This window comes from Pan troglodytes, chromosome 9, assembly GCF_028858775.2.
Source record: "Pan troglodytes isolate AG18354 chromosome 9, NHGRI_mPanTro3-v2.0_pri, whole genome shotgun sequence".
In the NCBI taxonomy this organism is placed as follows: Eukaryota; Metazoa; Chordata; class Mammalia; order Primates; family Hominidae; genus Pan; species Pan troglodytes.
In genome coordinates, this window is record NC_072407.2 from 12263703 (window position 1) to 12285651 (window position 21949).

At 39.9% G+C, this 21949-nt stretch overlaps 2 protein-coding genes across 26 annotated transcripts in view; one reads left to right on the forward strand and one right to left on the reverse strand.

The window, feature by feature from the left end:
* The window catches only part of TUB (TUB bipartite transcription factor), a 113401-nt gene extending 109338 nt beyond the window's left edge, over positions 1-4063 (forward strand). The window contains exon 13 of the mRNA XM_016920296.4: positions 3930-4063. Coding sequence (XP_016775785.1) covers positions 3930-3961 — 32 coding nt within the window. The 3' untranslated portion in view covers positions 3962-4063. The remainder of the gene's footprint in view (positions 1-3929) is intronic.
* The window catches only part of RIC3 (RIC3 acetylcholine receptor chaperone), a 77129-nt gene that overhangs the window by 35719 nt on the left and 19461 nt on the right, over positions 1-21949 (reverse strand). For 24 of the 25 annotated variants that reach the window (XR_008537974.2, XR_008537973.2, XR_010147461.1 and 21 more), the window contains 3 exons: positions 11113-11339; positions 9427-9502; positions 8512-8605 (listed from right to left, as the gene is read on the reverse strand). The exons of the other annotated variant lie outside the window; for it this stretch is intronic. Coding sequence is in view for 10 of the 24 variants with exons in the window: in XM_063783788.1 (XP_063639858.1) it covers positions 8512-8605; positions 9427-9502; positions 11113-11339 (397 nt within the window). In the remaining 14 variants the exon portion in view is untranslated. The remainder of the gene's footprint in view (positions 1-8511; positions 8606-9426; positions 9503-11112; positions 11340-21949) is intronic. 25 annotated transcript variants of the gene reach the window in all.

The following is a 21949-nucleotide window of genomic DNA, read 5'->3' on the forward strand; positions in this document are numbered from 1 at the left end:
CCTTATCATCTCAACTTGGTTTGATACTCCTAGAGGGTAGTAATAATTAAGTTGACAACAGTATAGACACAATGCCATGATCACTGTTAAGAGCTCAATAATTACGTGTTAGTTTGATTGATCCCCATTTCCTCACCATCCATTATTTTCTTCCACCTCCCTGAATTCTGGATTCCATTCTATCATTTTATGAAAAGTTGCAAACACTTTTACTCCTAAGTGATTTTTCACTTTACTAAGTCCAAGGGTCTTTTTCTCACATTTCATTCTTCTTGACTTCTCTATACCATAGACCATCCTCTGCTTGAAACCTCCTCCTCCCTTAGCTATTGAGACATTTGTATTCTCCCACTTCTTTAAACATTCCTTTTATCTATGATCCTGGCTCACTTTTTTCCACCCACCTCCCAAAACAATTTTCCCAAGGCTCAATCCTAGGACTCTCATTTCTCCATTCTTATAATCATGCCCTCAGGAAGTTGACCCAGTATTACAGATTAGACCATCACCTCTACAGAAAAGATGTCCTAATGCTACTATTAATCTTGACTTTTCACACAAATTCCTGTCTCACAACTCCAGTTATTTCCTGGGCATTTCCACTTGGAGGCCTTGCAACTATGTTAAAGTTAACCTTAAATTCACCTCTTGAAACCAGGTCCCAGTTGGCTCAGGATCGTGAGCAACTGCATGAACAGGAAGACCAGAAGAGGCTGAGTATGGAAGATTCTAAGATGATAGAAAAATAAAAGGTCACAGTTGGGAAACAGCCTCACCAGAATTTTGAATTCTATAAGCCCAGCAGAATCATCAAGTTCCAAATGCAAGAGTTAAGTACAGAGAATTAAACAGATGTTAATACCATTCATGGTTAGAACAGAACTCAGACCAGTAGAAGATTTCAGGATACTGCAGCAGAGTCTGATATGCCTCAAAGATTTGGTGATCTCACCTTTCTCCATGGAGATTTTCTCCATCTCTCACTCCCAGCCAATGACTTCCAAACCTGAGCCCTTTGCTCTGACCTCAAGAACCAAATTTCCTATTGCTGTTTCATATTATACATGGATGTTCTGATGCCATCTCAGACACACTCAGTGCTGAACTTATGATCTCAACTCCAAAGCCTTATGTACTTTCCCTTCTTTTGTATTTTATCTTAGTTAATGCCATAATCTTCCTTCCAGTTTGGCTGTAAATCTCCAATGCATCTTTATTTATTTATTCTTCTCCATTACTCTTATCTGGTTAGTAGTTTTCTTTTGGGGAACCAACTCCTCTTCCATTCATAGTGCAAAGATTAACGTGAGCCATCCATCCCCTACCTCTCCTTCAAGGGTGGCCATGTGACCCACTGCTAATTATCACATTCCATCCCCTTGGCTGCAGGGATTGATTCAGGGATAGATATAGGACCCAAGTTGGGCCAACTGTACTTTTGGACCTTGAACACAGTGAAGCCTGAACTGAATACTTTTGACATTAAATTCATCCAGGCAACAGTCCATGAGGAGACTTTCCCTTTGTTCCTGCTCCCTAAATGCCCAAAGCTGCTCTGGTTACCACCCTTCCTGAAACCTGCATGTTCAGCTGTTCCTTTGATATTATGAGCTACCCCATATTCTTCCAATAAATTCTGCCTCCTCATACTCCAAATTTTTTGCTAGCCAGAGTTGGCTGCCTGCAACCAAGGAACCCTGATAAAGCCTGTGATTTTTTTTCTTCCATTAGGTCCCCTTAACTTGCCCCCACTTTTCCACTCTCACTGGCCTATTTATTACCATTTGCTGAAACCTTTTCAATAGCCTTCTAGTATGTAGTCACTCTATGTATTACTGTAAGAGTTATTTTTCTAAAGCACAGCAAATCATGACATTTCTCCTCAAAAGCCTTCAGAGTCAAAATAAGTGTGTGTTGTGGGGGGAGAGAGGACCCAGGCAAACGAAAAAGTATATGCCAAGTCCAGAGGCAAAAAGGTACAGGTATTTTAGAGGAACAGCAAGTGGTCGGTGTGGCCGGACCACAGAGAGAGTGATGAAGAAAGATAAAGCAAGAGAGGTACACAAGGCCAGGTCACTCAGGACCATGTAAGCTACGTTAAAGATTCTGTGCTGTTTCAAAATCAAAAGGGACCTGTTGAAGGATTAAAACAAAAGAGATAATGAGTTTGGAAAACAGAAAGAAAACCGAAAGGAGGCAAAATCAGAGAAACCACATGAGATAGTTATGACCTGTATCAAAAATAGGCATTCATTCACTCACTCACTCACTCACTCTTCTACTTCATCTAATACTTTTTTGGAGCCTTTTATGTGCCTGTGCTAAGCTCTACAGCTAAGAAGAATAATCCCTGACCTCACGGAGCCTACAGTCTTTTGCAGCAAGACAGACTTATTAATTAAATAGAAATGACAAGACATGGTGATTGATGAGATATGGGAAGTAAAATAAAAGGTCAATCAAGGATAACATCTAATTTCTGCTTTGGGCAACCAAGTGGATGGTGGAGCCATTTGCTGAGATGGAAATTAAAGGTAGAATAGGTTCAGTTGGGGGATAGATGATGAATGCCATCTTGGACATTCATTCATTCAATAGATATTTATCATATGATGAGGCTAAAGGTAGGTATCTATGAGATATGTCCAGTGGGCTCTGTATATAGAGGTCAGGAACTGAAGTAAAGGAATGGTCATGATTTCCTCTTCTACCACAAAAACATACAAATGCTTATATCAAAAGTGAATAGGGGCCAGGTGCGGTGGCTCACGACTGTAATCCCAGCACTTTGGGAGGCCAAGGTGGGCAGATCACCTGAGGTCAGGAGTTCGAGTCAAGCCTGGCCAACATGGTGAAACCTTGTCTCTACTAAAAATACAAAAATTAGCCAGGCGTGGTGGCACATGCCTGTAGTCCCAGCTACTCAGGAGGCTGAGGCAGGAGAATCACTTGAACCTGGGAGGTGGAGGTTGCAGTGACCTGAGATTGCACCACAGCACTGCAGCCTGGGTGACAGAGAGAGACTCCATCTCAAAAAAAAAAAAAGAAAAAAGAAAAAAAAAAGAGAATAGGTATTCTAATTCAATAAGTATTTCCTTAGTACCTACTATACAAACACAGTGAACAAAATAGGCTAAGTCTAGCCTCAAAGAGTTTACATTCCAGGAATTCAAGGCAAAAATCTGTAGTCCCACATACATATTTGACATGCCTGCCAGGGCCCTTTGCTGCCAGAGGTTGCACCCTCCCTGCTTTTTTCATGGACTGCTTGACCATACCATGCTTCTAGCAGGTAAATTGTTACAACTTGGCATGCTATTCCAGAAAGGAATACAGCCTGTGATTTTTTTCTTCCATTAGGTCCCCTTAATTTATCCCCACTTTTCCACTCTCACTGGCCTATTTATTACCATTTACTGAAACCTTTTCAATAATCTTCTAGCATGTAGTCACTCTATGTATTACTATAAGAGTTATTTTTCTAAAGCACAGCAAATCGTGACATTCCTCCTCAAAAGCCTTCAGAGTCAAAATAAGTGTGTGTTGTGGGGGAAGAGAGGACCGAAATCATAAGGACAGAAATCAGGACACCTCACTTCTGATTCCTAGACCCTTTCCTTAGTCTTAGTGTCCTTGAGCTGAACACTGTGCTTAATATCAGACAGAACATGGCACAAGACTGACATTCTAGGTTTCATTATTTAAATATGTGTACAGACCTACATCCCTCACAACTAAAAGCTTTCTGAAAAGTTTGATTAGATAATATCAAAAATTTCCCCCATATTTCTGTTCTTACTTAAGCATTAAGGTAAAGTTTCAGAAACTGCAGAGTTTTCTAATTTTAAGCCAACATCCTGCAGTTATGGAATATTATATAAAAGGACTTAAGAGGTTGCAAATGAATGTATCTTCTGCTTTACCCCCAGAAACCCAGAGATGTGATATAATTTTGATCTGACAGAACAAATACTGGAATATTTTGGGCTTTTCTAATAAACATAGGAGCACAGACCCGTAAAACAACAAATGCCACAGAAACTGAGGTTAAAGGACACAAACTGTAAGTATAAAAGGGAAAACATGTAGAAACATGGTGCTATAGTTTGAATATTTGTCTCCTCCTATACTCATGTTGAAACTTAATTGACATTGCAACAGTATTAAGAGGTGGCACCTTTATGAAGTGATTAGGACATGAGAGCAGAGCCCTCATGAACAGATTAATGCCATTATCTCAGTGGGTTAGTTATCCCAAGATGGGCTGTTATAAAGTGGGCTGGCCTCTGGTGCCTCCCTCTTTTGTATGTGCTTGCTTGCCCTTCCGCCTTTCCACCATATGATGATGCAGCAAGAAGACCCTCACCAGACACCTGCCTGTAAACCTTGGACTTCACAGCCTCCAGAACTGTGAGCTAAATAAACCTCTGTTCTTTATAAATTACCCAGTCTGTGGTATTCAGTTATACCAACAGAAAACATACGAACATATGGGCTGCCTAGCCCTTAGTCTTTAGGGCATAAGTCCCATAGGGCCTACCTGTAAGGATAAAAGGTGTTGGATCAAGGAGTGTCAGAGAGAAAAATCACATCTGAGAACTAAAAAATGAGAGATTTGGTAAAGAGCCAGGAGCCATGCTCTTTCTTCAGTGGGAAGAGAGTTGCTTCCCAGTTCCTAAGAGGTAGGGTGGAAAAAGTTTTACACAACCTTTGCCATGCTGCAGGCTTCAATCAATATGTTCCCAAGAAGTCCACAACTCAGCATCTTATAAAAAGTAAACATTCTGGGCTAGGACCTGTGGCCCCTGAAATGAGACAGTACAACTCCAGATGTACTATAGGGACAGCTTCTCTGCCTTTGCAAATAAAAAAAGGAGACATAAATCTGGCATGAAGAGGACAGACAGTAGTTAGAGGTTATAGTATTGCATCCCTGGCTTGGGCTATAGATAGATCATGTACATGGACTGAATGGTGGAGTAATTTGAGTTAAGGGAGTCTGTTACTCAACAGTAAATAATAATGAGAAAATATCTTCATGTTGTCTCTTACCCCAAGCTCCAGGAGTTGGGTCTCCCAAGTGAGAGGCCCTGCCCACAGAGGTTTCGTCTATGGTTTTCTTTTATACATATATATATATATATTATTAAAGTTCTAGGGTACATGTGCACAATGTGCTGGTTTGTTACATACGTATACACGTGCCATGTTGGTGTGCTGCACCCATCAACTCGCCATTTACATTAGGTGTATCTCCTAATGCTATCCCTCCCCACTCCCCTCAGCCCACAACAGGCCCCAGTGTGTGATGTTCCCCTTCCTGTGTCCAAGTGTTCTCATTGTTCAATTCCCACCTATGAGTGAGAACATGCGGTGTTTGGTTTTTTATCCTTGCGATAGTTAGCTGAGAATGATGGTTTCCAGTTTCATCCATGTCCCTACAAAGCACATGAACTCATCATTTTTTATGGCTGCATAGTATTCCATGGTGTATATGCACCACATTTTCTTAATCCAGTCTATCATTGTTGGACATTTGGGTTGGTTCCAAGTCTTTGCTATTGTGAATAGTGCCTCAGTAAACATATGTGTGTGTGTATCTTTATAGCAGCATGATTTGTAATCCTTTGGGTATATACCCAGTAATGGGATGGCTGGATCAAATGGTATTTCTAGTTCTAGATCCCTGAGGAATCGTCACACTGTCTTCCACAATACTTGAACTAGTTTATAGCCCACCAACAGTGTAAAAAGTGTTCCTATTTCTCCACATCCTCTCCAGCACCTGTTGTTTCCTGACTTTTTAATGATTGCCATTCTAACTGGTGTGAGATGGTATCTCATTGTGGTTTTGATTTGCATTTCTCTGATGGCCAGTGATGGTGAGCATTTTTTCATGTGTCTTTTGGCTGTGTAAATGTCTTCTTTTGAGAAGTGTCTGTTTATATCCTTCGCCCGCTTGTTGATGGGGTTGTTTTTTTCTTGTAAATTTGTTTGAGTTCATTGTAGATTCTGGATATTAGCCCTTTGTCAGATGAGTAGATTGCAACAATTTTCTCCCATTCTGTAGGTTGCCTGTTCACTCTGATGGTAGTTTCTTTTGCTGCGCAGAAGCTCTTTAGTTTAATTAGATCCCATTTGTCAATTTTGGTTTTGTTGCCATTGCTTTTGGTGTCTTAGACATGAAGTCCTTGTCCATGCCTATGTCCTGAATGGTATTGCCTAGATTTTCTTCTAGGGTTTTTATGGTTTTAGGTCTAATATTTAAGTCTTTAAACCATCTTAAATTAATTTTTGTATAAGGTGTAAGGAAGGGATCCAGTTTCAGCTTTCTACATATGGCTAGCCAGTTTTCCCAAAGCCTTTTATTAAATAGGGAATCCTTTCCCCATTGCTTGTTTTTGTCAGGTTTGTCAAAGATCAGATAGTTGTAGATGTGTGACATTACTTCTGAGGGCTCTGTTCTGTTCCATTGGTCTATATCTCTGTTTTGGTACCAGTACCATGCTGTTTTGGTTACTGTAGCCTTGTAGTATAGTTTGAAGTCAGGTAGCGTGACGCCTCCAGCTTTGTTCTTTTGGCTTAGGACTGACTTGGCAATGTGGGCTCTTTTTTGGTTCCATATGAACTTTAAAGTAGTTTTTTCCAATTCTGTGAAGAAAGTCATTGGTAGCTTTATGGGGATGGCATTGAATCTATAAATTACCTTGGGCAGTATGGCCATTTTCATGATATTGATTCTTCCTATCCATGAGCATGGAATGTTCTTCCATTTGTTTGTATCCTCTTTTATTTCATTGAGCAGTGGTTTGTAGTTCTCCTTGAAGAGGTCCTTCACATCCCTTGTAAGTTGGATTCCTGGTTTTCATGACCCTTAGGTGTGGCCTGGGGTTGCCAATGGCCCAGGTGAGTGTAAAGATATTTTTTCAGCCATAACTGTCTATAATAGCCTGGGTAGTTCTCCACCCAGACTGTAGGTGGCAGCTACAGGGTTAGGGCAGAAAAGGCCAGAAAAGTATAATTGCACAAATTGGTTTAGTCACACTCATACAAATAGTCATATGTTAGATAATGTATATAAAGCATTTAGTTCAGAGTGTGGTCGTTAGTAATTGTTCAATAAATATCAATTATTGTACACTCACACAGATATATTAATGTATCTATACAACTTTGGGGAACATTCCAGATAGTAACTCTGCTTTCCAGACAAAAAGAAGGTCAAGGCTCCTGGGCCCACACAGGCAAGGTTCATCCTCACAAATGTCATTTCAACAGCACTGCAGATGTTGCAGGGAAATGCCAGGTCAGGAGGCTGCAATCTGAGGATACCCACTCTCTCATATCCAGCCAAAGATAGGCACGGCTGAAGCCAGTGAACAAAGGGCACAGCGTACTAGTACTATAAAGGATGGCAAATAGAGGCTAAGGTAGAGCAACGATTTCCTGGGGCAAAAACTACAGTGTGCTCACAAAGATGCAGGAGGGACATTTCAACACTTCCTTCTGCATGGGATTCTGCCACTCCCCCTAACATTCTTCCTCCATCCTTGCCAGAAGACCTAGCTGAAACTGAACCCTTCTTTGTACTCCATCTTACATTCTGGTTTTTCCTTCCTGGCCTTTCTATATCCACGTTTTCTTGGTTGTTGTCCACTTCTATCAACCTCCTGAAGCCACCCTTTCAGATCCTCAGCCAGCCTGGTAGCAAGAGGAGTGTCTTCCCTTTGGGACATTCTAAATGGCCAGTTTGGCTCTTAACATCTAATTTACATGTAATTCTGTGCTGGCACAGTCGACACAAACATGAATGCCTAATCTGATCACACTTGCTCTCTTCTCTCATTTTGTCTCAAGTAGAAAGCATCATGTTCAATAACCTGGTTTTACTTAAAATTATATCTATTTTAGACAGCTAGGAAATTTTCTTTCTTAAATCATAGTTATTTCACCCTGTAGGAATTACTCACAAATTTATTCACTTTCACAATAATTTGCACATTAAACTTTTGAAAACTGAGGTTGCTTGACAGTATGTGAATGAAAAATGTTAAATGATAATACGTAAATGACATATTTACAATTTAAAAACTGACAGTACATAAAATGAAAATAAGTGGTCTATTTATCAAAAAACAAAGCATAATTTTGAATTTTCTTTCCTTTTCTTTTTTTCAGATAGAATTTCGCTCTTATTGCCCAGGCTGGAGTGCAAGGGCACAATCTTGGCTCACTGCAACCTCCGCCTCCCAGGTTCAAGCGATTCTCCTGCCTCAGCCTCCCGAGTAGCTGGGATTGCAGGTGTGCACCACCACACCTGGCTAATTTTGTATTTTTAGTAGAGACAGGGTTTCATCATGTTGGTCAGGATGGTCTCAAACTCCTGACCTCAGATGATCCACCCACCTCGGCCTCCCAAAGTGCTGGGATTACAGGCCTCGGCCACTGTACCCAGCCTGAATTTATTTTCTAAATGAGAAATAGTCTGAGTCCTGTTACATGAAAACCTACCTCTCACCATTAGGTCCCACTCTGTTGATTAATTTTTCCATGGCTGCTTCTGTCTCCTTCAGTTTTTCTTGCAGTTGAGCAAGCTCAAAACTGGCTAAAAAATAAGCAACAATCTAAGAACCATCAGAGACAACTCCCTAAACCTGTTAAAGAGACCACAAATTTTTAAAAAGCTATTGTACTGTTGAACTTCCCATTACTATCTCATTGAAGAACACCGCAGTTTTATTAAAGGATTCTGTGAATATTTAAGATTTCCAAAAAGGATGCATAGTGTGACTGGGATATTTAGTTCCATAGAAAATCCAGAAGTAAATCCAAAAAGCAGTTACAGCCCAGATAAACATGATTTCCTGCAATGCTTTTGCCAAGTCTCTTATTTGCGGGTGGTAAATTTTTCATAGGTTATTTTTCCTGACATACATTCTAGTCTATAAATTCTTGAGGAAAGAGCCATGTTGTACAAATTTAATTTCCCTAGAGAACACAGAATATTCTAGTTGTATAATAAGTATCTGATGGCCATGTTTCAACAGTCAGAAGTGTTAAACTCTTTCCCTAGATCTAAAAACTGATTTTGGCAATGATATGATTTCTCTGCCTCCATTTTGCTCTCTGCTACCAATATTTTGAAGTCTGAAAATGAGAAGTCATTCCAAACGTGAAATATTAATTTGCTAATATATTAAAAAGTGAACTGGTGGTTTTGTACTTTTTGTAGCTATCCCTCCCTTAAAATCCCAACATCAATATAAAAACTTTTGAGAATTCCCAGAACTAAGGCAAAAATGGCATCAGATTAATTTGGAGCAACTTTTGAGAAATGCTTTTAAGACATACCCACAGACTGTCCCTGTGGCTATAAAACTGTTTGACTCAATAATTCCTGTGAATATACTGAGAAGGGGCACTTACTAATTTTCCTGTGGGTGTTTCCAGGCGTGGCAGTATAGCATTTCCCATCCTCTGCAGTTGTTTTCCCCTTTGAGAGCTGAGAATTGAAGGAGGTATAGCACATCAACAGCAGCTCAGAACCTCAGTCACAGAACCCCTCATATCAAACAAAAAAAAAAGGTTGGGAAACAAAAATGAAGGTCAGAAATTAAATCAAATAGCAACACTAGAGAAATAGCTCAAAAAAAACACCAAAAGATGAGGTTTCCAAGTAAAAAATTATCAAAGCACAAGTGTAAAAAGTAAAGTAGAGGTTCCTCTTCAGAGACTTTACTCCCCGTATAATTAGGAATAGTAACTTCTCTTAGAAGCAAAATTTATTCAAGAACCTGTGCTAACATGCTTAGATATCTGCTAGCCATAATAAAGAAATCAAGGTACTTTATGTTCTTAGCTCCCACAGTTTAGCCTAAATATTTGCCCTGGCATGCTTATACTTGTCAAAGCAAGTATTAAGTCACAGCCTGTTCCTCTTCCTTATATGAAGGTGTTTTTACCTTTCTCAGCATTCCACAAGTTAGTTCCTCCTTCCTTTGTTCTCCTCTGCCTTTGCCTCTTTTAAAAAGTTCTAAGTCGCTAGCCAATCAGCACAAATACAGAATGCGAGGTCCTGTTCCAGCCAACGGAAATCGGACACAGCAGTAAGGTGGATGCGTCAGGTTATAAATGACCCTGTCTCCTTTGTTCGGTGTACTCTCGTGGCAAAACTGCTGGCGAGTGTACCCTTTCTGCAGAAAGTAAAAATGGCCTTGCTGAGGAAATTAAATTTACGTCCAAGTGCTGTTTCTTCATGGCACCAGAGAACAAGCATTTCTAACACAAGGAAAAAAAATCTCCCTACTGGTCATCTTCCTTGCTCATGCTCATCTAAAAGGGATGTGTGGCACCCTATGGGCATTCTTACAGACTCAACTCAGACTACCTGCAGAATTCCTGGGCAAGAAAGAACTCATCTTATTTAAGCTTACTCTAGACAGGAGGGCAAAGTGAAGCTTCTGCCTCTAATTCACAGTACAGGGGCCGGGGGCCTGCAAAGGCCTGCCTGGAGGTGAAACTTAACTGAGGGTCTGCTTTAAAGAACCTATACCCATGTCTCCCCAGAGCTAGGAAATATCAGGCTTAATTTCAGGATGGACAGTTCTGTCTCAGGAGAATAATTGGAGATAATATTAAAAACAGCATCTCATATTCCTGTGGAGAAACAAGCAGGATAAAGTGGTGTCATTATTTGGCCTTATGATGGCTATTTGGAAATCACTGTGCCAATCCCAATAATAAAAGCTCTTCTTAGAAAATCTTTATTCCTCTTCGGCCTGTAAAGATGTTAATTTTTTTTTTTTTTGGCGGGGGAGTGCTTTGAATTGTATCACTCACTGGATTAAGAACCAAAAGATCCAGGTTCAAGTCCTAGTTCTGCTTTGTTAGTTGTGAATTTTGGGGCAAAACACTTAAACATTGAGTAAACATTTCTTATGTGAAACTGAAATAATGGCTATCCTAAGTACCTCATGAAGAGGAGGCAGGATTTAAAGAGATGATGGATTTGAAATAATTTTATGAACTATAAGAAGTTTTAATGTAGACAATGATTTTTATTGCCATATTAGATTTTCATTGATGTAATATGATTAGGATGATTCTACTTACCTTAAATAGAATGTACAGTATATATAAAAAAATCCCAAAGCCGTAGATTGGAATAATCTGTCCCATCAGACCTCTTCCACTACCTCCTCCTCCAGCACCTCCACCTGATCCTTTGGCCTTTGCAAATGCCTCTGCAAGGTGAGACCTCTGGAAACGAGCCCCAGGAGTCTGGCCATCTGAGGGTGCCTGGTGATGATGCATCATAGGTGGAAACTGGCCCAATTTTCCTGAGAAAATAATAATCACTTTTTATCTCTTCTACTATTTTAAAGATGGCTATCATGAAAACACCAAATCATTAAGGTATAAAAGAGGCCAACACAAACAAGTTTAAGAAAAAAATGGGAACTTAATTAAAAGGATACAGAGGTATCACACATATCCTAAATATGATGTGATCATCTCTAGCTGTTCACCAAACCCATTTTCTCTTCCCTCTGGGTCCTTAGCTGGACCACATTTTTCAGACTCCCATACAGTTAAATGTAGCCATATAACTGAGTTCCAGCCAAGGAATGTGAGTAACTGTGCTAGCTCAAGGCCTGGTCTATAAAATCTCCCTTGTTATTCAACTCCATGATCATTTCTTTTCTGCAGCATGGATGCTGACACCCAGGGGGACCTTGGAAGCCATGGGTAGAAACAGCAAAGCCTCCATCAACCTGACTCCTAAATAATTACATAGTGCAGAGCCCTCCACTGCTGCCACCTCACTAACTTAAGAGTCATCTGGACCTGTCTGTAAGAGTGAGAAATCAACTTCTATTGTGTTAGGGTCATTATACACTGTGGAATCTATTTGTTACAGCAGTTAGCCACCCCTAACTAATACAGATAAGAAAATACAGACTAACAGCAGATCTCTCGGCAGAAATCCTACAAGCCAGAAGAGAGTGGGGGCCAATATTCAACATTCTTAAAGAAAAGAATTTTCAACCCAGAATTTCATATCCAGCCAAACTAAGCTTCATAAGTGAAGGAGAAATAAAATACTTTACAGACAAGCAAATGCTGACCGATTTTGTCACCACCAGGCCTGCCCTAAAAGAGCTCCTGAAGGAAGCGCTAAACATGGAAAGGAACAACCGGTACCAGCCGCTGCAAAATCATGCCAAAATGTAAAGACCATCGAGACTAGGAAGAAACTGCATCAACTAACGAGCAAAATAACCAGCTAACATCATAATGACAGGATCAAATTCACACATAACAACATTAACTTTAAATGTAAATGGACTAAATGCTCCAATTAAAAGACACAGACTGGCAAATTGGATAAACAGTCAAGACCCATCAGTGTGCTGTATTCAGGAAATCCATCTCACGTGCAGAGACACACATAGGCTCAAAATAAAAGGATGGAGGAAGATCTACCAAGCAAATGGAAAACAAAAAAAGGCAGGGGTTGCAATCCTAGTCTCTGATAAAACAGACTTTAAACCAACAAAGATCAAAAGAGACAAAGAAGGCCATTACATAATGGTAAAGGGATCAATTCAACAAGAAGAGCTAACTATCCTAAATATATATGCACCCAATACAGGAGCACCCAGATTCATAAAGCAAGTCCTGAGTGACCTACAAAGAGACTTAGACTCCCACACATTAATAATGGGAGACTTTAACACCCCACTGTCAACATTAGACAGATCAACGAGACAGAAAGTCAACAAGGATACTCAGGAATTGAACTCAGCTCTGCACCAAGCGGACCTAATAGACATCTACAGAACTCTCCACCCCAAATCAACAGAATATACATTTTTTTCAGCACCACACCACACCTATTCCAAAATTGACCACATACTTGGAAGTAAAGCTCTCCTCAGCAAATGTAAAAGAACAGAGATTATAACAAACTATCTCTCAGACCACAGGGCAATCAAACTAGAACTCAGGATTAAGAATCTCACTCAAAACCACTCAACTACATGGAAACTGAACAACCTGCTCCTGAATGACTACTGGATACATAACGAAATGAAGGCAGAAATAAAGATGTTCTTTGAAACCAACGAGAACAAAGACACAACATACCAGAATCTCTGGGACGCATTCAAAGCAGTGTGTAGAGGGAAATTTATAGCACTAAATGCCCACAAGAGAAAGCAGGAAAGATCCAAAATTGACACCCTAACATCACAATTAAAAGAACTAGAAAAGCAAGAGCAAACACATTCAAAAGCTAGCAGAAGGCAACAAATAACGAAAATCAGAGCAGAACTGAAGGAAATAGAGACACAAAAAACCCTTCAAAAAATTAATGAATCCAGGAGCTGGTTTTTTGAAAGGATCAACAAAATTGATAGACCGCTAGCAAGACTAATAAAGAAAAAAAGAAGAATCAAATAGACGCAAGAAAAAATGATAAAGGGGATATCACCACCGATCCCACAGAAATACAAGCTACCATCAGAGAATACTACAAACACCTCTACGCAAATAAACTAGAAAATCTAGAAGAAATGGATAAATTCCTCGACACACACACTCTCCCAAAACTAAACCAGGAAGAAGTTGAATCTCTGAATAGACCAATAACAGGAGCTGAAATTGTGGCAATAATCAATAGTTTACCAACCAAAGAGTCCAGGGCCAGATGGATTCACAGCCGAATTCTATCAGAGGTACAAGGAGGAACTGGTACCATTCCTTCTGAAACTATTCCAATCAATCGAAAAAGAGGGAATCCTCCCTAACTCATTTGATGAGGCCAGCATCATTCTGATACCAAAGCCGGGCAGAGACACAACAAAAAAGAGAATTTTAGACCAATATCCTTGATGAACATTGATGCAAAAATCCTCAATAAAATACTGGCAAAACGAATCCAGCAGCACATCAAAAAGCTTATCCACCATGATCAAGTGGGCTTCATCCCTGGGATGCAAGGCTTGTTCAATATATGCAAATCAATAAATGTAATCCAGCATATAAACAGAGCCAAAGACAAAAACCACATGATTATCTCAATAGATGCAGAAAAAGCCTTTGACAAAATTCAACAACCCTTCATGCTAAAAACTCTCAATAAATTAGGTATTGATGGGACGTATTTCAAAATAATAAGAGCTATCTATGACAAACCCACAGCCAATATCATACTGAATGGGCAAAAACTGGAAGCATTCCCTTTGAAAACTGGCACAAGACAGGGATGCCCTCTCTCACCACTCCTATTCACCATAGTGTTGGAAGTTCTGGCCAGGGCAATCAGGCAGGAGAAGGAAATAAAGGGTATTCAATTAGGAAAAGAGGAAGTCAAATTGTCCCTGTTTGCAGATGACATGATTGTATATCTAGAAAACCCCATTGTCTCAGCCCAAAATCTCCTTAAGCTGATAAGCAACTTCAGCAGAGTCTCAGGATACAAAATCAATGTACAAAAATCACAAGCATTCTTATACACCAATCACAGACAAACAGAGAGCCAAATCATGAGTGAACTCCCATTCACAATTGCTTCAAAGAGAATAAAATACCTAGGAATCCAACTTACAAGGGATGTGAAGGACCTCTTCAAGGAGAACTACAAACCACTGCTCAAGGAAATAAAAGAGGATACAAACAAATGGAAGAACATTCCATGCTCATGGGTAGAAAGAATCAATATTGTGAAAATGGCCATACTGCCCAAGGTAATTTATAGATTCAATGCCATCCCCATAAAGCTACCAATGACTTTCTTCACAGAATTGGAAAAAACTACTTTAAAGTTCATATGGAACCAAAAAAGAGCCCGCATTGCCAAGGCAATCCTAAGCCAAAAGAACAAAGCTGGAGGCATCACACTACCTGACTTCAAACTATACTACAAGGCTACAGTAACCAAAACAGCATGGTACTGGTACCAAAACAGAGATATAGATCAATGGAACAGAACAGAGCCCTCAGAAATAATGCCACATATCTACAACTATCAGATCTTTGACAAACCTGAGAAAAACAAGCAATGGGGAAAGGATTCCCTATTTAATAAATGGTGCTGGGATAACTGGCTAGCCATATGTAGAAAGCTGAAACTGGATCCCTTCCTTACACCTTATACAAAAATCAATTCAAGATGGATTAAAGCCTTAAACCTTAGACCTAAAACCATAAAAACCCTAGAAGAAAACCTAGGCATTACCATTCAGGACATAGGCATGGGCAAGGACTTCATGTCCAAAACACCAAAAGCAATGGCAACAAAAGACAAAATTGACAAATGGGATCTAATTAAACTAAAGAGCTTCTGCACAGCAAAAGAAACTACCCTCAGAGTGAACAGGCAACCGACAAAATGGGAGAAAATTTTCGCAACCTACTCATCTGACAAAGGGCTAATATCCAGAATCTACAATGAACTCCAACAAATTTACAAGAAAAAAACAAACAACCCCATCAAAAAGTGGGCGAAGGACATGAACAGACACTTCTCAAAAGAAGACATTTATGCAGCCAAAAAACACATGAAAAAATGCTCATCATCACTGGCCATCAGAGAAATGCAAATCAAAACCACAATGAGATACCATCTCACACCAGTTAGAATGGTGATCATTAAAAAGTCAGGAAACAACAGGTGCTGGAGAGGATGTGGAGAAATAGGAACACTTTTACACTGTTAGAGGGACTGTAAACTAGTTCAACCATTGTGGAAGTCAGTGTGGCGATTCCTCAGGGATCTGGAACTGGAAATACCATTTGACCCAGCCATCCCATTACTGGGTATATACCCAAAGGACTATAAATCATGCTGCTATAAAGACACATGCACACGTATGTTTATTGCGGCATTATTCACAATAGCAAAGACTTGGAACCAACCCAAATGTCCAACAATGATAGACTGGATTAAGAAAATGTGGCACATATACACCATGGAATACTATGCAGCCATAAAAAATGATGAGTTCATGTGCTTTGTAGGGACATGGATGAAATTGGAAATCATCATTCTCAGTAAACTATGGCAAGAACAAAAAACCAAACACCGCATATTCTCACTCATGGGTGGGAATTGAACAATGAGATCACATGGACACAGGAAGGGGAATATCACACTCTGGGGACTGTTGTGGGGTGGGGGGAGGGGGGAGGGATAGCATTGGGAGATATACCTAATGCTAGATGACGAGTTAGTGGGTGCAGCGCACCAGCGTGGCACATGTATACATATGTAACTAACCTGCACAATGTGCACATGTACCCTAAAACTTAAAGTATAATTAAAAAAAAAAATTAAAAAAATTTAAAAAATTAAAAAAACGAAAATACAATGTGGTCTCAGGAGAAAAGAGAACTAGAAACTGGAAAGCCATCAGGATCCAGGACAGGTACTTTCACATTCTAGCTCAATCTCTCTCCTTCTCTATGGGGCCATAAGGTTTTTTCTTTGTTTTTCTGTGCACATCTTCTTTATTCTTTCTCTGCAGACCATTTCTCTAGCTCCTTTGTGCACACAGGGGAAGATGGTCGCCCCAGCCCCTCAATTTGCATGTTCTTCAACAGGCAAGCTGAGACATCCTAATTTCAAATTCCTTGGAGGAGGACTTTTAAGTACTCAGCTTGGGTAGGTATACATCTCTTTCCAATCAGCTATAGCTGAACAGACAGGATGGATATAGCACAAACAGGGTGAAAAAGGGACTCTTGAAAAAGGGGATCTTGTGAGCGGAAGAGCAGGGCTTGGGGGGAGGGGCAGAGGCAGGGGGAGGTGTTACATCGATTTTCTTGCATTTTTTTTTTCTCCATCAAGAGCAGTCAAAAGTTAACACCAACTACCAGAAAGGAATCTTCAAATGGCCAAATAAACAGGCGTGTATGAAAAACCACCAGGAGATAACATTATAGAACAGAAAATACTAGAGAGCATAAATAACACTCTAAATAAATAACACTCTAAAAATAGAAATAAAAAAATTGTTGGATTTGACTTGAACAAAATTGAGAAAGATGTGGAGAGGCATGAATCCTCATGCACGGTGGGTAAGTGATACAGATATTCTGCCTAGTGATCTGGCTGTACTTCGTGATATTACATATGTACACACCCTATGATCCAATGATCCCACTCTGGTGAATAAATCCCACAGAAAATCTCAAATAAGGTTATATATATGTGAATTACAGACTTCATAGACCTATGTGAGAATGTTTGCTGTGACAATAGTGTAGTAGGGAGTTTGAAGTTAACTCTGATTTCTTTAACTGGAAGAATGGAAAATCAAAATGGAGTGAATACAAATATGGAATTCTACATAGCTTTGGAAACCACACTTTAGACATACCTACAGCAACATGAATACATCTTTAAAAACATAGCATTAGGTTAAGAAAAAGCAAATACCATTATGCAGGTTGAAAACACACACATAACGATATTAATCTTTCAAGCAAATATGTGGATATAAAGACATAAACATAAACACATCAGAGTAGGTGCATATGAACAGGAAAGGGAACTGGAATGTGGGTTGAGGATAAAGAACTAAAAGAATAAAACAAGAAAGTAAACTTGCACTAACAAAGTTAATAAAATGCAATGAACTGAGAACTGTCTTTAAGTTGTCGATGAAGAGTCAAACTAAAACATTTCAAGAGATTTATTCTGAGCCAAATATAAGTGACCATGGCCCATGACACAGCCCTCAGGAGGTCCTGAGAACACGTACCCAAGGCGGTTAGGGTGCAGCTTGGTTTTACACATTTTAGAGAGACATGAGACTTCAATCAAATACATTGGTTTGGTCCAGAAAGGCAGGATAATTTGAAAGGCGGGGTGGGGTGGCAGGGGGCGGGGTGCTTCTAGCCTACAGGTAGATTTTAAAATTTTCTGGTTGACAATTGGTTGAGTTTATCTAAAGACCTGGGATCAATAGACAGGAAATGTTTAGGTTAAGATAAAGGGTCCTGGCGACCAGGTTTTTCAATTTTACTGTGTAAAGGAAGCTCTCAGATAGCAGTCTTCTGAGGGAGTAGGTTGTAAAATGTTTCTTACATGAAAGGAAAATATCATGGGCCCCTTCAAGGTGGGGAATTGGTCCTGGCAAATCTGCCTCCCATTTTTATTCAAAGTCATCTTCCTGCTCACTGAGACAGATGCATATCTGATTGCCTCCTTTGGAAAGGCTAATCAGAAATTCAAAAGAATGCAACCATTCCTCTCTCACCTATCTGTGACCTGGAAGCCCCTTCACCACTTTGAGTCTTCCTGCCTTTGCTTTAAGTTATCCCGCCTTTCCAGACCAAACCAATGTACTTCTTACACATATTGATTGATGTCTCACGTCTCCCTAAAATGTACAAAACTAAGCTGTGCCCTGACCACCCTGGGCACGTGTCGTCAGGACTTCTTGAGGCCGTGTCATGGGCGCATGTCCTGAACCTTGGCAAAATAAACGTTCTAAATTAACTGAGATCTGTCTCAAATTTTGGGTGTTTACACTTATCAGACTTAAAAGGGTACCTTAGTTGATTGTCTCCTGGGTCTGGAAAGAAAGAAAGAAAAAAAAAAGTGGGTGGAAAGGAGATTCTCTATAGAATGTGGATCTTTCCCACAAGAGACAACCTTGCAGGGCAATTTCAAGATACGGCAAAGAAATATATTTGGAGTTAAAATATTTTTATTTCTTTTCTTATTTGTTATGTGAAGTTATGCCAGAGTCAGGTGGGAAAGCAGGCTAGATTATATGGGGTGAAATAAAACCCCTCTGATGAGACTTCACAGTTTGTAGGGTGTGCCTCCCCAGGCCTGTTAGGTAGGAATTTGCGTAAGATTTTTTTTTTTTTTTTTTTTTTTTGAGAGGGAGTCTTGCTCTGTCACCAGGCTGGAGTGCAGTGCGCGATCTCGGCTCATTGCAACCTCCGACTCCCTGGTTCAAGTGATTCTCCTGCCTCAGCCTCCCAAATAGCTGGGATTACAGGCATGTGCCACCACGCCCAACTAATTTTTGTGTTTTTAGTAGAAACGGGGTTTCACCATGTTGGCCAGGATGGTCTTGATCTCCTGACCTCATGATCTGCCCCCCTTGGTCTCCCAAAGTGCTGGGATTACAGGCATGAGCCGAATTTGGGTAAGACTTAAAAAATCAGAATTTAGTTCTCAAAGTCAACTCTGCTCCTGAGGTAAGAAAGAAGGCAGGTGGGCAGGTAGGCTTGGAAGTTGCCTTCTGCCTTGTATCCTTTCTCAGCCAAGCTCCATTCCAGTGATACTCCTTTTCCTCTCAGTATTGACTTTAAATGACATGGAAAATTTTGAAAAGAAATGCTTCTTTTAAAGACTGGGTCAGCAACAGAAGCACAGCTTTAGACGGTAAAAGAAGGAAATCATCATGTCACCACCCTTTATTCTGGATGCTGGTGACTATGCCCCTTTTAAATTTTCAAGGATCTTAGTATATTAAATGATGAGTACTGGCTTTGGCTATTATGCACCTTCAAAAGCATGCCTAGCCAGCATTCAGGAAGCTAACTTTTCTCTTGAGAGAATCTATCAGGTGGCTAATGTTCAATAAACTAGATCTAATATTTGTAGTATTATGTTGTGGAACTTCACCTTACTGTGTTGAGAATACTATCTTCAAATCTGGCATAAAACAAAAAAATAAAAATTAAAAACAGGTAATTACAAAAAAGCATTATTTTGCATCTCTAAAATTTAAGAATGACATTACACATCTCCCCCAAAACTTTTATAGATCTGTCAGCCAGGAAAATTTTAGGATACCTATTATGTTCAAGATTCTGCCATATGCAAGAAAAGAAGAGAGCGATAAAGGTAATAGAAACAATAGTTCCCACATGGAACAATGCCTTCAAAACCAGAATATCTAAAACAAAGACATAAATAGCAGCAGCAGCAGCAGCAGCAGGGTGTCAAGGACCTTTTTACTAGATAAACTAAATATTCAAGTATTGAAAAGATGCAAAATCTTTCTTTAAAAAAAAGAGGAGTTGGCTGGGCGCAGTGGCTCACGCCTGTAATCCCAGCACTTTGGGAGGCTTAGGCGGGCGGATCACAAGGTCAGGAGATCAAGACCATCCTGGCTAACACAGTGACACCCTGTCTCTACTAAAAATACAAAAAAAAAAAAAAAAAAAAAAAAATTAGCCGGGTATGGTGGCGGGCACCTGTAGTCCCAGCTGTTCCGGAGGCTGAGGCAGGAGAATGGCATGAATCCGGGAGGCGGAGCTTGCAGTGTGCCAAGATCGCACCACTGCACTCCAGCCTGGGTGACAGAGCGAGACTCTTGTCTCAAAAATAAATAAATAAATAATATAATAAAAAATAATAAAAAAAGAGGAGGCAAATGGAGTCAATTACTGAAGGGAATGAAAGAATAGGAGAGAAGCAAAAGCACACCAGGAGGAAAGAAGACTGTGTATATGAGATTGAGAACAAAGAAACCATTAAGTAGGACTTACTACCAAATTAGTTTGGCTCCATTTAGGGAAGTAAGAAGAGATAAGAAGTAAAGATGGGGAGGAGTTAAAATGCTAACTTGTGTGATATATAAATTTGATACAGTGGACCTTGATGAGAAGGGTACTTGATGGGGATTAATCTAGCAGCAGAATATAGGCTCTAATATAGACAGAAACTAGGGTCTGGGAAAACGTCAAAAAGGCTATTATAGTAACTTAGCACTGAGATGCAAATCACTGAGGTGGTGGCTAGAGCTATAAAAAGGAAAGGATAGGTCTATAAACTAAAAATAAAATTCTAAGCCCACCAACTGACTGATGGGTCATCTCTTGGCCAACGGGACCCCAAAGTAACCTTGAAAATTCAATTCTTGGCTATGATGGGATGGGGGGTTCAAACCCACCTCATTATACCCCATCCCTCGCAAACCACTATTAGCCTTTCTTCTCTAACTACCAAACAGAAACTAGCCATTTCAAAAAAATCCACCACTGCTATCAACCAACCACCTGATACTGTCCCTCCTTTTTTGCCTGATAAGAGACTACCAACCACAGAATGGTTCTGGCTAGTCTACAGAGAATGCACAGTAAGGGTTTTCATGTCTTCTGCTTCACCTTTTGATGTGAGAGGGCTGAAAACTCCACTCTCTGACCACGCTATTACTGCCATTTTGTGTGTATAAGACCCATGAAGGACGTGTTTCTCCTTTCATAAATATTCATGACTCCCCCTACAGCTTATTGAATATGTATATATGGCCACCCTGCTCAGCATGAATTCCTGTTCCCTTTGCCCATCCCTCCAAGTGTATGTTTCTGCTTCTGGCTGGAGGCTACACTTCCCAGCCTGTCAGAATGGCCACCCTGAAGGTTGTAACCCTTTATAAGAAATAAAGTCTCCTCTTCTCTTCTAAATTTATAAATCATATTTTTTAAGTTAACATGTCCAAGGTTTATTACCATGTAATCAGTGCCATTTAACACTGAACAAAAATAGAGCTCATGGAGGAGGAGTCAGAAAACTCCAAGATCAACAGTTTAAGATAGAGAAGATAATGAAGAAACTTGGAAGGCTTACTGTTAGGGAACAACTGAATATACATTTTTCACACATTATATTCCAGTTGTTGATGGAATACAGAATTTTTTTTTTATCAGACTGCAGTTAGGCTTAAGAGGAAACTCTAAGCTACCTAAATGACAAAGCTAATTAAAATTGAGTGAATGGTTCCCAATACCAAAAGGCTGGAAGAATATTGTATTTATGTGGAAAAAAGAGAAAGAAAAGAAAAATGCGCTAGCCAAAGATGACTAGAAACAAACCAATATCATAAAAGTCAGAGGAGGATGAAATTGAAGGCAACTGAGAAGCCTGGAAACAGATAAACTAATGGCAATCCTTGTTTTCAGACACAATATATTCTTG